The 18,812-nt window shown below is 31.7% G+C and overlaps 1 protein-coding gene across 7 annotated transcripts in view; it reads left to right on the plus strand.

Moving 5' to 3' along the window:
* CASK (peripheral plasma membrane protein CASK) overlaps positions 1-18,812 on the plus strand; it is a 196,620-nt gene that overhangs the window by 17,310 nt on the left and 160,498 nt on the right. For all 7 annotated transcript variants that reach the window (XR_014177269.1, XR_014177268.1, XM_081974205.1 and 4 more), the window contains 5 exons: positions 4,098-4,273; positions 4,329-4,454; positions 4,990-5,173; positions 9,882-10,000; positions 10,415-10,588. Coding sequence is in view for 5 of the 7 variants with exons in the window: in XM_081974205.1 (XP_081830331.1) it covers positions 4,098-4,273; positions 4,329-4,454; positions 4,990-5,173; positions 9,882-10,000; positions 10,415-10,588 (779 nt within the window). In the remaining 2 variants the exon portion in view is untranslated. The remainder of the gene's footprint in view (positions 1-4,097; positions 4,274-4,328; positions 4,455-4,989; positions 5,174-9,881; positions 10,001-10,414; positions 10,589-18,812) is intronic.

Raw genomic sequence — 18,812 nt, forward strand, 5'->3', positions numbered from 1 at the left:
TTATTAGTAAGTCAAGAGATATTTTTTAATGGAATAAGCAAAAAATAATCCACTTTTTTAATTTTGTTTAAATTACTGATCTCGAATCATTATTGAAACTTAACATAATATGCTGATTCTATTACGATGCACCCTGTATTTTCACTGCGAGCACCGTTGCTGTAAGTATTCATGCATTTTGAATTTAGTTTTCGTAAGTTGTGCTTCATCATCATTCGTTAGCATGTGTGCTTACAGCAATGTTTCTTAACTTATGGTAAAATCCGCTGATTACCGGACCCATGTCTGCACCTCATTTCATACTGTAGTCGTCACCAACGACGTTTGAATTAAGAATTTTCAATCAAATAGGAAACATAGAGTGTGTCCAGGATACGGAGGGCCACTATGAGGATCTTGAAAACGGTTAGATTGGTTAAATGGGAGAAAAGTCATCATGATCTTAATAAAATGACATTTAGAAAACATCGATTTTTTTCGGTTTTCGAGATGTTTTGAAAAAATTTAATTTTTTGTAATTTTTTTCCATTTTTCCAACAAACCTTTTTTGTGTGGTGAGACAGTAAATCCAACTAGCAACGAAGAAATTGAATTTGATTTAAAAAAATAATAACCGCATTTAAAAAAGTGAGGTTCAAAACGTCGGAATAAAAAACTGATAATGCCACTTTAAAAAGTTTTAAAAGATGCTGTGGAGAAGTGTTATTAGTTTTGGTCTAGGTTATATATTAAGGTCACAAAAAATAAAATATGAAACCAAAAAATTCGCTTTTTTCAAAATACCTCAAAAACCGAATTTTATTAAGGTTTTTAACGCAACTTTTCTCCCATTTAACCATTTTCACCCATCTCCAACCGTTTTCAAGATCCCCATAGTGGCCCTTCTTATCCTGGAGACACTGTAAAAACGTTTTATCTACTACTAGCATGGTAACGATCCATTACATAGCTTCTTTTTAGTTACGTAATGATCGATTTTACCACACTAGTGCGATAATAATTGATTTTATTGCACTAGTGCTGTAAAACATCGTAAAAGTACAATAAAACAATCATTATCGCACTAGTGGCTGTAAAATCCCTCATTACGTAACTCAAAGTTATAAAAAATGATAATTTCTGTGTTAGTCGTATATAAAATATTGTATAATACTCGTGTGGTATGGCAAATTAATGGACTCGTGTGATCACCACAACTTGATCTACGATCTCGTCGTCCCAATGCTTCCCACTCGTGACTATAAAAATGCCCATATCACACTAGTAATGTAAATTTAACTATTATTAGCGAGTTGGTCAATGACTCTGACTTACATACAATAGTGATTTATGTCACGTGTTTTCTACGTGTCTTTTTCTAGTTTTTAAAATTTCAATAGTTCAATAAATATGAAAACTAGAGAATTGTGCAAGAAACAAGTGCATCCTGATTGTCTTCCTTTATGCCAAGCAATGATGGTTCATCTAAATTTATTAAAAGAGCTGGAAGTTTTGCTATCATTAGAAGAAAGTTTACGTGATCTTCTATTTGCAGATTGAAGTTAATTTAAAAATGCGGAAATCAGATATTACCCATACAAAGCTATTCCAGTACAAAAGTTGTTTGAAGTTGACTTTGACAGACATTATGAGTTATCTCAACTAGATAGCTCAGTAAAAAAATATATGCATTTTTAGATAACGTTGATTTTCCATGAGAACTCACCAAATTGTCTATATGGGTTTTGGATGAAGGAGGGTCACTTCATATCTTTAAGAATTAAATTTAAGTGGACGAGCAATAGGTAAATTGGAATATGTTCTACTAACTATTGGTAATTCTTTTATTTCTAAAATTTGAATTAGTTTTTTTACATTGATTGGTTTATTTCCAAATTGATGAAGAACAGACAATAAAGCGTATTTTTCCGCACTGTGCAATGACAGTTTATTCATTTTAAACAAAGCTGTTCCCAATCGATTGTACTCAGGCACCTTATTGATTAGCCTGCCAGACTATCAGACCTAATTCTGTTTGGCTTTTTTTTGTTTAGCTACCGCAAATTTAAAGTATTGTACTGATTGATGAAACAATTTGCAACAACTACAATAAAAGTCAACTTGAAATGACAGAGGGCTCTATAATTACCAACAATATAAACAGTTTTCGAATGTTGCTTGGAAGAAGCAAAATTTTAATTTTCCGTATAATTTTTGTTATACGAAAACGTTCTGTGTTACGACGAAAATGTACTGTCTCCCCCAGAAAGTTTCAAACTGCAGATTTAAGACTGTTTTTGTTTGCATTTTAATAAAATGTTGCCGTATTTACTATACCTAGTTTCAAAAGTTTTAAAGCACTAAACTGGTTTTAATGTTCCCATACTAAACCTGTTTTTTAGATTATAAATTGAATATAATCAACCATGTTTTCTGTTAAACTTAGAGCCTTTACATCAGATAGTACAGAGACTAAACTGTCTTCTCTTAAATACATATGTCGCCGATGATTAATAGTGTCGGGAGCTTTTATGTCTTTTAGCTTCAGAATTTACACTTGAAGAAAAACTCAGGTAGTTATTTATCATTTTGTCACCTTGCCTTCAGGTTTTATGATTTAAATTCGTGTTATAACCAGCTGTTGCTATTAAAATTTATGTAAAGAAGCAAGGCAGTTTTGAAAAAAAATATTTTATTAATAAATGTAATTTGCAACTTAAGACCGATCAGTACTGCCAACTTATGAATTGAAATAATAAATGTTTCTAGCTTTATTTTTTATAGCTGATATTTCACTGTGTGATCAATTTTACTATTCGCTCTGCTGATACAAATCAGACTTTATTTGAAGTTAAGTAACACAAAGTAATAGATTTAAAGTTTAGACATATACTCCACTTCGATATCAACATTAATGGCTCTGGTATTTTCTGGTTGTTGTGCCTAGTGTTGTGCAAGCGATAAATTCTTTTTACTTGCATTATTAATCACAGAGGGCCCTCCAGGACATGAATAATGTGCATAATTTATTGTTCGGTTAATAATTCAGACTCGTATTTTTTTGTTTAAGTTTAGCAATTAGTGTAGTGGTGAGTTGCTTTTTATAACATCATTTAGTGGCACGTTTCCAATATATCATATAATATTCGATCATCAACAGAATCGTATTATTCCAGTTTTTAGATTAATTCTGTAATGGGATATCGTATCGGAAAATTATTATTTTGTATTGTCCAAATTAGTTTTAATATGATTCATATAATAAGTTAAAGTAGGTTGCATTTTGCAACTAAGAATTTTGTAAAAGTATACTTTGAAACCAAGATATGAGACACAGATAGTACCACCATGGTTTTAATGCGATAATAAGTCACTATGTTTTAGAGTAGAAAACGTTCTTACCTGATTTTTTTAAGTCTCTGCTCTAAATGTGTTCAGTTTATCGATAATATCTGTCAATTGAAATATTTTAATAATACCATCACAGCTACAGGATATGAGAAAAAAATATTGTTATAGAGGATACAGTTGTCCGTTTAATTAGTTTGTAACAAAATTGTATGACCAATTTTATTTAAAAAATCCGATGTTTTTTTTTTTTTGATAGACAGCCTTTCAACGTTGTAGAAGAAAGCAAAACCTTTCTCTTAACAATTACATGGCAAATAAGAAAATAAAATATATAAAGTTTTTTTCAGAGCTTGTTACAAACCTGTTATTTGAAATATGGTGGTCAGTTCAAAACAACTACTAAATTTCGTACTCTTCCAGCAACTACATGTTTGACATCTCTTGGACAATTTGCTTAAAATTAGCCATAGAACAATACAAGTATAATAACTCCAGTTTGTTACTGTTTGACAAAATAAACTTAATTTGAGACAAGGATTATGTTGTGCTATGTTCTTTTGTGACAATCTATACGTACCTGTTTATGTATAATATTTCTCCACCACAATGATTATGGTTATATCACCAAAGTGGTTGAAAAGCATGTAACTGTGAATACTTTCCAACATGGACTATTAACACCTTGCCTTGTATTTTGACTATTATTATTCTTTTGTCATATTAGATGCTTTACATTATACTGTTATTAATTTAATTTTTTTTTACAGGAAGAATAGGCTCTCCACAATTTATGGCTCCTGAAGTGGTGGAGAGACGGCAATATGGTAAAGCTGTTGATATTTGGGCTGCTGGTGTTCTTCTCCATGTTTTACTCTCTGGGATGCTGCCATTTCACGGCAGTGGCCGAAGATTGACAGAGGCTATATGTAGAGGCAAACTGATTGTAAGGAATAATTAATGTTTTAAATCCACCGCTTATTGATTTATGTATATTTCAGCTAAATGCAGCTCCACAATGGGAATTTATTAGTGATAGTGCTAAAGATCTTATACAACAAATGCTTTGTGTTGATCCTAAACAGCGGATAACGATACAAGAAGTACTCAATCACAGATGGCTCAGGGTAATAATTTTTTTACTACGTCAGTGTGGGTGTTGTTTATCGTTTTGTAATTGGTTTAAGCACACTTTCAAGATTATTTTGCTATTTAAAACGTCATAAACTTTTAATAATCTCCAAGATGTGATGGTTTAATTGGCAGTAAATTTTGACAAACGATTGGAAAAGTTATTGGGAGTTCTTCAATAAAATCCGATTTTTTTATGGTTTTTCAGATGAGTTTTTTGATGGGGATATAAATGTTTATTTTACTATTTATATGTATAACACACCTGTCGTTTTCTACCGTCTTAAGGCTGCATAAAAAATAGATTTTTCACCTCCAAGCAAAGATATATCACGTTTCGCATGCCTGTATCATTAATCACTCAAGGCAAAGAGATACTTGAGGATATATCTCAACGCTATTATTGAATTTAAGGTTTTCCGTTAAGAGGTTATTTTTAGGAGAAATTTTTCTGCTAAATTCAATTTAATTAGAAATACTGGAAGAGTAGTTCGATATCATTTCATGGACATATTTATTTTATCATTTTAGGATCGCGACAAAGCTCTACGGATTCACCTTAACGACACCATAGATGAATTGCGGAAATATAATAGTAGGAGAAAATTAAAAACCTGTATTTTAAATACTGTAAACTCTAGCAAATGGTATAATTTGGACGAGGCTACCGACGATTTTATTCCGGACTGCGGAAATGATGAAGTTACTTCAGCGGGTAAGTTTATTATGTGAAGAATATTATTTCTTAATATTCACTAGATATGAAGCAGTCTCAGTAATGTAACTGTTATTTTCATAGCCGAGTCTAGATTTAAGACACATTGTTACTAACTTTGATGACAACGTAACCAATATTCTGGACTATAAAACAAAAATTAGTATTTGGTCGGCTTTAAGCATGTTACCCATTTGCCCCCAACTCTCTAAAGTTTCCTATCCTGATCCTTGTTCGAAGTGTTGACTACTGACATCTTACAAATAGCTTGAGGGACCTTAAAATATGTTACAAACTTACACAATTCAACATATGTAACTTTTCACTTTGTACTTTTAAAGTAGATGTAAATTGGAAAGTGAAATTGTATCATAGTAGGAAATCTCAGAAAATGTTTTATTCACGCAGCACCTTGTTGATTTTATTTTAGTTTGCTAATTTTATATTACATTGCATTAAAAGGCAATTTCTGAGAGACTATAAACAGCATAGAAATTAAATTATTTAAATAATAGAACTTCATAATATTAAACAAGACTATCAAAACATATTCTTTATTTGTGATACGCACGCAATATATCAGATTATCAAGCTGAGTTGCAAGTTAATTCCGGCAATTAAATTTCGTTGAACTATCTCTGATTATCACTATACAAATGGAATCACTCAAATCGTCGAATTTTTAGCCCAATCAATTTCGATTTTAATTTGATGAGCAGATATAATGGAAAGTCCTTAAATCTGTCACAAAACATGAATTGCTCCTCTGTCATTATCGTTTTGTTTCAGGGCACAAACTAATGAAATGAATGGTTCATATTGCAGTATTTACAGTTTATTGAAACCATTTGGATCATTTTATTAGCGACTTCAGCAAAACGCGCGTAACGATGTCAATAAATTTGTATCTCTATGTAGCTTCCACATTTTTTTCCTAAGTTCTTATGTTGTATAGAAGGAAATAAAGAGGGTTAGATAGGCTCTATTTTATGGAAAGACGTGGTAAAACTCCAATAAAATTTTTATTTAACCAAGACCATAACTCAAGAACCGACCCCATAGTTTTTATTAGACTTTAAGTTACTTACAGATGTCACTGACTGTCAAATTAGTAATTACGTATGCTAACGAGACTTTTGTTAAAAAATATCCAAACTATTGTTGATATTAGCCATACAAACTCTACGGTAATGACAGATAACCAGTGCAAAATATACATATCTCAACGGTGACGTGTTATGTAATTAGTTTTGTTGTCTATTATTTTGTTATGTATTTTCTTATTAGATAATATATGAGTGCCTTATTGTTTATAGGGAATATTTTTTAGCTAACTCGACGCATTTAAACTAAAAAGAGATGTAAAGCTGGTGCATACTAGTTCATTATCGTTATATTTCCTGGGAATTACTCTGTTTACATATCAGAAAATGAGACATGAAGGCCGCATCTTTGTTGCAAACACTACAATATGGCAATGGTTTTCTGTACTTATTATTGATTCGATATGGATAATTTTGATTTATGTGACTTTAACCTGTGTGTAAAGTGAAACACCAGTCTACATATTATACAGGGTGGTCCAGTTTTAAATGTCAATAATTCACCATTCGATAGCCCAAAATTCGGTTTCATATGATCAAATACATATGAAATTAATACTCATTATATGATGTTAATGACGTTTGTCGAAACTGTCCATTGGTGTAAATACAGAAAGATGGTTTTAATTTTTCTGCCTTTTTACGTCGCTGGATATTTTTCAAAAATTTATCAAACTTTACTTGTTCAATTTGACAAAATAAGTATATCTTATAAAATTCTGATTTGAAACTTTGTTTACGAGATAATTGAGTTATTACGTTCAAAGACCCAAAACCAACCCAACCCAACTTGAAAATTGTCTTGAAACGGTGAAAATTGACTTAAAAGGCATAAAAATTGTCTTTGTAACCAGTTTTCACAGTTTTCAGACAAATTGAAAGACTTTACATTGAAAGACATACAAATTCACACATTTCAACCTTGAAAATTGACTTGGACACCAAAAAGTGACTCTGAACCAATGAAAAGTGATATCAAAAGCTTAAAATTTGCAATTGAAGTAAGTTTTCATAATTTGTAAATACATTTCAATATTTTAACCTTAAATACAGGATATTGACATTAGATTCATGAAAAGTTTTTTTACTTTGCTTTTAATTTTCTTTGAACTGGACTATTTTTAGGGCTTTAAAACTGCTTTCAGCTTGGAAAATCGAGTTTTAGGGTTATCTCTATCTACCAAGTTTTGACATAGCAGACTTAAAAAACTATTTTTATATTTTCCATATGCTTAAACATGCCATTTCACGCTTTGTCAGTATTAAATTGACTTCTACTTGACGCTTCACTGTGCTTTAAGACTGAAAAATCGAATTTTAAACTATTTTTTATGGTAAAAGTTAAGTTTCAGACTCTTCATTGATGAAATTAAACAATTTTGGCATTAAATGCTACGATATTAGTCTTAAACACTAATTTTTAGAATCAAATTATGTAGTTCGAAGATTTGGACTGTTACCAGTGTTTAATTGAATTAAAAAAAAGTTTGAATTGAATGATAAGTTTTGCACTACCTATAGTCTAAAAATTTGAACGCCAGTAAACATTAGTCTAAAAATGCTGTTTTTTGACTATTTTCAGTGTCACAATTAACTCGTAAACCTCACAGATGGCCAAATTTGAATCCTTTTGAACCATTTTAAAGTAAAAAATACAATAATCCAAGTAGACATTTTTGTCAATTTTGAATAATATCCAGTGAGCGTAGAAAATAAAGATTATCCCCCTATATCGACGCGTCTAAACCAACTTTCTGACAGATACAGGGTGTCCCACGACGAAAGACATCGACATTATACCGGAAGTCGATCACAACTTTCTTATTTTAAATAGAACACCCTATATATTATTACATATTTGGATTCCTCACAAAATTCTGACCAACTTTTGTGTACAATGCCCTATGCCTATTTCTAGCCGTTTTCAAAATACTTCATGTTTTTCCAAAAAAGTGACAGTTGCAACGCTCAACATATTTTTGTACTCTGTCAAAACAGTATTTCATTTTGCAATGAAACTTTGGGTTATTGTAAATAAAGGATCGTTTTATTAAACTGAGGGTGCGTAATGACTCATTTGTATACAGGGTCGTCAAAAAAAAATCATAAAGTTGCCTCTAAAAAAAATGAAAAATTTCAAGTTTTTTAAATAGAAACCCACATTTTTTATGACGGAATCATTTTGAGCATTAAAAATTACTATAAGTTTCAATTTACTTGCCTATACCTAAATCCAACCCATTTCGTTTTATTTGAGAATAAACCTTTTTTTTATTAGGCTGCATGGTTGGGATTATCTGGTGTTCTAGTTGGTCATGCTTTTGACACACGGTGATATTGGAGACCTGCAGAGCATGTTAATAACACTAGTTTTGAGTGTTTTGACAACTGCAAATAAACCGTAGCGGTTACGTTATTCAAACCAAGATTACTTAATCTGTTTTTATTTTAAGAATACGGGATCTGTCAAGATAAAAGCTATTAAAACAAAACCAATCCTTAATAATGCAAATGTAGAAATTGCAATTTTGGGCTATTTTGTTGCAAATCCAACTTCGTCAATAAGACAAGTTTCCGTAGAATCAGACATATCCTAAAGCTCAATTCAAAGGATCCTAAAGAAACATAAATTTCACCTTTTTTCATTTAAATTAGTGCAACACTTAAAAGAGATTGAATTTCCGAAGAGAGTGGTTTTTAGTGAGTTTTTGCTGACTAGTCACTATGAAGAAGAATTGTTTGAATAATATTATTTAGAGCGACGAGGCCAAATTGACTAAAAATGGATTGTTCAATAGACATAATTCACACTACTGGTGTGACATAAATCCACACGTAATTAGAGAGAGACATTTTCAAGAAATCTGGAGTTTTATGAATAAAAATGTTTATTCTCAAATAAAACGAAATGGGTTGGATTTAGGTATAGGCAAGTAAATTGAAACGTATAATAATTTTTAATGCTCAAAATGATTCCGTCATAAAAAATGTGGGTTTCTATTTAAAAAACTTGAAATTTTTCATTTTTTTTTAGAGGCAAGTTTATGATTTTTTTCTGACGACCCTGTATACAAATGGGTCATTACGCACCCTCAGTTTAATAAAACGATCCTTTATTTACAATAACCCAAAGTTTCATTGCAAAATAAAATACGGTTTTGACAGAGTACAAAAATATGTTGAGCGTTGCAACTGTCACTTTTTTGGAAAAACATCAAATATTTCAAAAACGGCTAGAGATAGGCATACGGCATTGTACACAAAAGTTGGTCAGAATTTTGTGAGGAATCCAAATAGGTAATAATATATAGGGTGTTCTATTTAAAATAAGAAAGTTGTGATCGACTTCCGGTATAAACGGAAGTGCAACCATCTTGAAAATATTTTAGTTAGATTGGGCATGCCCACATCAGTAATCTGCCAAATTTTCAAAACTCTCCTATTTATACTTTTTCCAATATCAATCGATGTCTTTCGTCGTGGGACACCCTGTATAGCAAAAAATTTTCTCAACTGATTATCTTATAATAATTATAAGTTTATTTAATTTTAAATCAATAATTATTATAATAAAGCATTTTCCGTTATGGAGTTTTAATTTTCAGCTGTGTCTACTATAATGGATGCATTAGATGACATTTACTGTCTTCAAGAATCCCAACCACAAGAAAGACCACACTTATTAGCTCTATTAGAAGATGCTCATCTGCATTCGGTACTCGAAGTAAGTAGCTGATTATTATTTACACACACTTGAGCTCAAGTGTTGCCGTATAGATAAATTAAATCCCTTTCAAGTAAAGCGGCAATTCAGTTCACGTTTCGTAGAATCAACAAACAAATTTACATTTTTATATCGGTTGTTATGGATTCATTGTAATATAGAGCTCCAACCGAACCATTAAACGTAAAATTGCCGCATGGTTTCGCATAAAAATATCACCCCTTCTGGCAAACAACTCTCTTTTTATTCCCTACATATTGGAATACTAAACTCCCACATTCCAGTAAACCAATAAGCCCCAATATAGGGGTTAGTGTGTGCTCGATGTTACGTGCCAATTATTTTTTAACTTCCAATTAAAAACATATTAATTAAATCTGGACAGTTGAATACACCCTCTTGCACGTGTTCCAGATATTCGATTTGATCGTGACTCGTTTGCCGACGCCTATGAAGGCGCCATCTACTGACGCGGTTCAGTGTTGCTTGAACGTTTTGGAAGTTTTACGAGACTTTGAACATCGCAGGGATATCGATCGACGGGACATCTACGAGCTGAAGGAATTGCTAAATCGGACACATTTTAAGGTAGGTTTCTGTAATTTTTTTATGATTATTTTTAGACCACTTTTAATAGTATTGTTTTAGTATTTTTTCAAGATAGTAATATGCGTGATTGAATGTAGTACTTCTACTACTGTACAACTTGTTTTTCTTAACGGATAAAAATGTAGTTTCCCTTCCCATAGTGTAATTATTTGATTTTCTGGAACACAGTACCTATTGTGATTAGGAATTGTCTTTTCTTGGTTTACACATCACTTTTTTTTTAGTAAACTATTCTGGTAAATGAGATGTTCATTTAAATGCTTGAATATAGTTACTTTTATCAGTTTCACTCTACTTTTTCGAGTGTTAAGACAAATGGTGAATTAAATTTGCCTTCTAGTGAAAACAGCACTGAAAATGAACTGAAACGAACCTAACAAAAATACGGTTTTCCCAAAGATATTTCCTATCGAGTAGTTAACTTAGTGTGAAATTCACTGAGAGCCATTCCAAAATAGGTTTCCCACAAAAGTCGGAGTCAAATAAGATTAACTTGTTGCTTTGTTGTCAATGTCTTACATCATATTATACTTTGTTTATACTGCAAACATGTGAGTTTTTATTTATCATTTGTGAGGTTATATTTGCAAACTTTAAGCCTTTATCAAGGAAAAATACTTAAAAGCTTAGTTTGCACTTAGTGGATATATTTAATTAAAAATACAGTGATTAGTAGAGTCCGGATTAAAACGCACTAAAATCGTGAAAAAAAGCGCTTAAAAAGCTATTTAATTTTGCTCAAAAAAGCATAAAAATCTGTAAAAAAGCTTTATTTCAGAGATGCATTTTTTTTTACTTTTTTTGAATTCAAGTTCTAGAATTGAAGCTTTTAAACTGCTTTTTTAAAAATTTGTTTTAACTACTTGAGCATTTTGAAGGTTCTGGAATGATTTAGAGGCATTTGGAAACTGTTAGACGGTTCTATAATTTTGTATAATTTTCACCTGACTGGAAAATTTAGACAATTTTGAAATTTTTTGGAAGATTCTAGACAATAGTTGAAGAGCATTTGGAATCTTTTAGACTGTTCTAAAAGCTTTTGGAAGCTTTAAAAAGCATTGAAGGTTTTTGGACTGCTTTTAAAGCATTTAAAAACTTATGGACTGTTCTAGAAGCATACGGAAAGCTTTTAGACTGCCTTGAAATTTTTTGAGAGCTTCTAGTCTAGTTGAAGATCATTTGGAAGCCTATAGAGCGATCTAAAAGCTTTTTGGAGTTTCTGCAGTGTTTTTTTTGTAAATCTAATCGTTTTCGAGATATTTTCCAAAAACTACTTAGATGCACTTTTTACCGAAAATTAGTTCAAAAATTGAACACCTTGCACCTTGGTTATTTTTGGAGTTCAGGGAGGTTAAAACCACTCAAAAGAAACGTCTTGAATTTTTCTTTTCAGTGGTGTAGAGCAAAAAATTCTATCTAAAAAATTGTGTACAGGGTAAGCAAAAATAATGACCACTAACAATTTCGTGCACACTCTGTATTGAGGTTCAAACGTTACGTAGTTTGGTTTAGTGGTCCATTAAGAACAACTTGGCATTCTTGTATTTTTATGTAAATCTAACCGTTTTCGAAATATTACGCTTTGAATTGGCTGCTTTTATTATTTACGAAAAGCAAAATTCCTAGAAATCAGGACTCTAGTGATTAGGATGTAATGCAACGGGATTTACAACTTATTTACAGCGTTTTACCTTTGATGTTGAAACATTACTGGTTGGTCTTATTGACTTTTAGCTGCAACAGCCTATTACAATAGTAGAAAAATACGTTTTCGTTTAAATGTTAAACTCTACAAGTAAAACAGCAGATGATGAAGTAAAACATGTAAGCGACAGTGATTCCAACGTTATAACTAAAATTAAACTGGCAAAAGCGAGAGGAAACTGTATTGTGGCCAAAGTGTGGAAGAAACCAAAGTGTAACAGAATATGAGAGATTATATTTAACTGTTATAATGAAAAGCATGGTTAATGCAGGAACACTAACAGACGATTCATTATTTTATCTATTTCTATAGTTTATCTATTACGATATAACCAACACTGTTTTCCGAATATTTTATATTTTTGTGACTTTAGTTATACTTTTGTAGTTATAATTTCTTCAAAGTCTTTTTGTTCATTTTTTCTGTGTACTTTTAGATAACTCACAACCCTTATCAATCTGAAAATGTCCAGTAATAAGAAAAGATCCATTAAAATAAAGTGTCAATGGGCTCTAAATGCTACTGACAAACTTCTAAAAAGTACCAGAGGCTACTACAAGTGTTCTACCTAACCTAAAAATAGTAGTAAAAACCTTCTAAAAATTGTATTTTACACCTAAGAATTGTTTAATTGTTGGTATATAAACGTTTGTCAATTTTTCCTCAGAAACATTAAGTGTTCAAATGTAATCGCAGATATTGTAAGTAATTTGTTTGTTTTGAAAAGACTTGCTGAGCATGGTTTTCGTTTCATTATAATTTGTAAAGCACATTTCTGACAGTTAAGAATGATTGATATATTGGACGAAAGTAGTTTGGTTTATCAATTGCGACATTTTAAAACAGATAATTCTAACAAGTGTTTGTCAAGTATGTTATTAGTTATTAGTTTTGTAGTGTCTAGTTCAACTCCGAACTAATAACGAAAAATTAATATCCGCCAGGTTTTTCGTAAAATCAAAATTTACTTCAGTTTTCTTCTTTAAGATCTTACAAGGCAATAAACACCGTAAGCTTATAATAAATCTTCTGTTAGATTTAAGCAATTTCAAATACTGGACAGTAAGACTAATGCGTGTGTCGTGGTTTCCTACACCTCGGCAAGCTTTTTTTCAACTTAAAATGCAGTCTATCATCAATAACTTTCCATTCTTCTAACTAATGGAATGACAACCAGAACAACGAGTGAATAAATGATTGCAGTCAGCGTCAATTTGCAGGAAATTTGCCGTAGGGAATTCGCGAATGGTTTGCAGAAGAGAGCATAGATCCAGCCGCTGGTTACGTTAAATGAAAGTCTCTTGTCACAAAGCCCGGTTTTTAGGGAACGAGAATTACTGCTCTCGAAGAAACGTTCCGGTGATTGTCTTGTTTTGATGAAAATAAAGTAGTAGTCAAATAAAAGGGAACGCTTTTAATCTTTGCCTAAAATATAATTTCCCTAAAGTGTATTCATCCCTTGGGATTATATTATTAAGTATCTTCAAGTAATGAATTTGGTATAATGGTTTGCTTTCTGTGAATATGTACCAATATCGTTCCATTCACTAACCATATAAATTTAAAAATCTAATAACCTCTTCTCGGTTGATCGAGTTTGATTCAATATAGGGAACGATATACCCCTGGTTGGATTTAATGAAGTTTTTGTCAATATCAGATATGACGACGTTCCCTTAAAATACCAATCCGTAAAACGCAGCTTTCCTAATGGGTTTTTCAAGATAGAGGGGCGGAAAAACTTCTTTTACTTTTAGTACGTGTTATTCTGTTCCTTTTAACGTAGGCTTGGAAAGCTTTTTCACCTTAATTTAGCCTTTAGGCGATAAGCTGGAACGAACTCTATTGAAAGCACACTGACTAGAAAAAAAATTTGTTTTTTAAATTTAGCCATACCGTAAAAAAACACTTTTAGCAATTTACATCTCTTCCGTTTTTTAGCAAATATTCCTGGTTTTAATTCTTTTCAAATATGCCGCATGTGTTCAACTTTCATAATATCCATGTGGCGCCTTCTGTTGAAGGTTGTTTCAGCTTTTATACTTTGGATGTAAATAGATAATGAGAACTTTATTTGTTGGCCGGATATTAGCAATTTTGAATTTTGTAACTGGATTTAGTAAGTAAACTAGTATTGTTTTTGGTTGTTGCAGAGTTTTATTTATAAGTTTTTAACAATACTCAGATTTTCTTTGTAATTACTATTATGATTTTTTTGTTTCAGGTATGTTGGTGTATTTTCTTGGTAAGTGTTTGTTAAATATTTATACATACATTAATCTATGGGACAGGTTTTAGATGGCTCTGTATGACTATTTCCACAAGTTTAACATTTCCGAAATACGCCACTTAAATAGGTGTAATAGGGTCATGTTTTAGCACACTTTACTATTACCACTTCTGCTGTCGACAAGGAGTAAAATCCGTAAATTTTGTCGAGAGCCCACTTAAGTGTTGAAATGTATAATATTTTACAAGCTCCGTGTTCTAAGAGGAACTATTAGTTTTCAAGGTTAGGATTCTTCTGCCCTCTCCGCGAAATTAATCGATAAGAACTTGCTGGAAATATACCACCGAAACTGCAAACCTGATTTATTACGTACGTCCATGACACGGTTGTCAGAGGCAGAATATCGGTTTTGTGCTTTAAAAATTTGAGGCTAAACTTTTTAATAAAATCAATAACGTGTTAAATAGGTTCGGAAATTTCTGAAAGAATTGGACAAGTGCTTTCACTGCATAACCAATTCTAAAATCTGAAAAAGTCCTTTAGTTTCATATTATGTTGTAATTTTTATGTGGATTACTGTAAATATCAATAGTTATTTACATTACTAGTGGGGTATGAGCATTTTTATAGTCACGAGTGGGAGTGTTGCCACGACGAGGTCGTAGACCGAGTTGTGGTGATCACACGAGTACGTTAATTTGCCATACCCCACGGGTGATGTACAACATTTTATCTACGACCATCAGAAGCAGCGTAAAGTAAGAAGAAAATTCATATTTTGTGCAATGTGAACTATTTAGGAACGTCTCGTATATGCTTGCTACGGGTAGTTATTTGTTACCCTTAAATTTTGTCATCTACGCTGTACTGTTTTGGTGTTGTTGCTATGGTGGCCATTTGTTTCCACATATTACTTAAGCGACAATTTAACAGTGTCAGTCACAAATTTTTTAAAGTGCATTTCGTTATGAACATGTCTGAAGAACTTCCGTCAGATATTGAAGAAGCTGCCGCAAACGTGGTATTTGGCTTGTTGCCTGCCAAGTCAAAGGAGAAATATGAAAAAATGTATCAAAGTTATGTTTAAATTCAATAAACAATTACAGCAGACATTTTCATTTAAAGTTGTTTTATCGCACTAGTGCGATAAAATCGATTATTATCGCACTCGTGCGGTAAAATCGCTCATTACGTAACTCAAAATGAGCTATGTAATGAATGATTACCATGCTAGGAGTAGATAAAAATATTTATGAAACTTTTTCGATTTTTTGATTACATTATCTTATTTACTCATATTTTTAGATTTTCTCAATGAATCAAATAACTGACTTACTCCAATTGTTTAATTTCCGTAAGAAATAGGTGAAGTTTATAATCCTACTTTTGAACTTATCTACGTATTTATATACAGGAAACCAACACTAAATTGCCAGTGGCGCAAAGGAAATAAGATTAAAATCATTGTACCGCAATCCCCCGAAATGTCGGAACCAAAAACCTCTCCACATCGTCTTTCAGTCGAGTTTTCCTGTAATTGGCACTTGATTTTATTAGTTCTCTGTCGAGTAAAATCAATAGACAAGAAATAAATAAACAGAACTCTATATTTTCACCTGACCGAAATCCCACAGCAGACATTTCATTTGATGGATGCAATGTTATTGTTTTGGTTTTCTTTGCAGTATTTTGTTAAGGTCTCTACAACTTTTTAGGTTACAAGAACTAGTTGTCCAGATAAATTAGGTGTAAGCAAAAACTTTTCTACAGTGTCTATTGTACGCTTATAAGGCAGGGAATTAAAAGAAAACAAGAATATACAGCATTTTCTGGCATCGGAAGCTGCAGCAGTAACATTCGGTTAAAACCAAAATAAAAACGCTTAAAGTTACCAGCAACTTTACTGGAAAAGTTCTTTGCGTTTTATTCTTCGTTAGAAAAGTTTCCAAGCTTGTTCTTTCATTCTAAATTGCGTGTAAGAAATTAGATTATGATGATTAACCCTATTATCTTTATTGGAGTTAACTTGTTCATTATGTAATTCATTCAGAAGGGTAATTGGTTTTCACTTTTTGAGCTTAAGTTTTATTTTAATTAATACTGGTTGTGTTTAAAGAGTTTTTTTGGAGCCAAACTAAAATTGCGAATTTTCAAAAGTGTTCTAGTAGTTTTGAACAGCTTCCTTATATTTTCTAAACGTTCCATTCAGATTAAAATTGGTTAGCAAGCCACGGTTCTGCGGTTTTAATTACGAGATTTATTATTAAACCTAGACTGCTTTATGAGGTTATTTTCATTATAGATGAATATTTTCCTTCCGGTTTAATAATTGAAATTAATTATTGCATAACTTCTGCCAGGTTAATTTTTTGTTGTTGTTTTAAATGTAATTTGACGTGTAATGTCTACTGTGTTACCAAAAGTTTTTAGCCAGTTTATGTCCTTAGAAATTCGATTAAATAACTAAATCGCTGTATATTGACAGGTTCGACACCCTATTAGCCTCGACATTATAAGCTCGTGATTAATTTAGCGTGTTAACAGATTGGATTATCTGGCCAGCATATTTTGTAGGCATAACCTAATTTGAGGTCCTATACTTGATTTTAATCTTGCATTCGACTGAACACATTTGTGTGGAAGTTTCTGCTTCAATTAATTGATCTTTTCTTAGTAATTACGATACGGGGTGACCTAGATAAGAGTGATCAATTTTAGTTGGTACCACGTCTTGTGAAGGTAAATAAAATACCTTTTTTTGCTCTTAAGCAAGAGAAAATACCTAGGCTAACACTAATACTTTTGGTGCTTTAATATATCGGAAGTTTCATTAAAAATTGTTCGAATTTCAATAACGAAAAACGTATTTTTTCTATTCTCACTGAGTTGACCAAACCGAAAAAAACAAACGCAAAGTCTAAGAGAAAAGGAAATGCGTAACCGACAGATGGCTAAGAGAGCGATTAGGCTTAAGAACTTTTATGTTTTTTTACGAGAGTTTCAACTTTACACAGAAAAAGGTTTAGTCAGAATACTTTTTATACTTGAACAGCAAAACACTATTAATTATTGCTTTTGTGGGATTGTAATTAGTAAAATTTCAAGTTATGCAAAATTTGTATTGTAATTCTGTTGCGCTAATTGAGGAAGAATAGTCTCTGAATCCGATAGAAAGTAGTAATTTCTTATTTTAATTTAAGTTTACTAACTTCGTTGTCATTATGCCTGATGTCTTAATGGCAAGCCCCATGTTTGCGTAAATAACAGCACTGTTGGTAGGTTGTGATTGATTAGGAAAAAGCAGCAAGCCGAAGGACGCTTTTTTTGACCAATCACAACACAAACAACTACGCACTGCACTGTGATTTACACAAATACTGCACATATTTAGGGTTCATAATCATAACTGCAGTATTTTTCCCAATGATGACTAAATTGTCCCTAGTTTGACAATTTAGGAGGAATACGTAAAATGGTGTAAGCTTTTCTGCTTGAGTAAGATATAACTTTACCATACACATTGATTTTAAATCAGTGTTGTGTTTTTGACAGTTTTCACTTTAAAATACCAAAACTTATTTAGTAAGTAGTACTTGTTTAGAATTGGTTAATAAAGACCGATTGAACTAAATTTCAGTCTGTATTTGACAGTTTCCAAACGAATAGTCCAAAACTAGATTACTTTATTTCCAATGGTAATTCTAGAGTAAAGTTGTCCTACATCTATGTGTTTTTTTTTTAAAACACCAGCCACTAGACAACCTTGCTTTTTCTCTATTTCCAGAATCTAAGCTCAAAGCAACTATCTCTATCTAACAGAACTAACTAAATTTACATAACACTTGTTTACACTGTTTTTTTGGATCGTGCATTTTTCAAAGTGTCAAAAAACGACAAATTGAAAATTCCAAAACTGTGTATAATTTCACTGAATAACTTTATGACAAAATTGACTGGTCAAGTATTTTTTCAATTCAACCGTGTGCTTTTGAAACAAATTGCTTGAAAAGTGTTGATGCCAGCATAAGATTAGAAAAACTTCTCTATTTATTAAAAAATATACGATGTTAAAGGTCATATATTAACATTAAACATTTTAGGTTATTTTCACGTCACTGTTAACAAAATTTATAGCGACGTTGCAATTTACCTGTCACTTATATTCTCCCTTCCAGCTTATTCTGTCTGGTTACCACAGTTTTCTTGCGTTATCATATGAGTACACTCGGGAGCCGTCGGTATGAAGCCGATCTTAATTTTAATATGTA

The sequence above is a fragment of the Ips typographus genome, linkage group LG2, assembly GCF_016097725.1.
Source record: "Ips typographus isolate SLU linkage group LG2, UJ_Ityp_2.0, whole genome shotgun sequence".
Taxonomy (NCBI): Eukaryota; Metazoa; Arthropoda; class Insecta; order Coleoptera; family Curculionidae; genus Ips; species Ips typographus.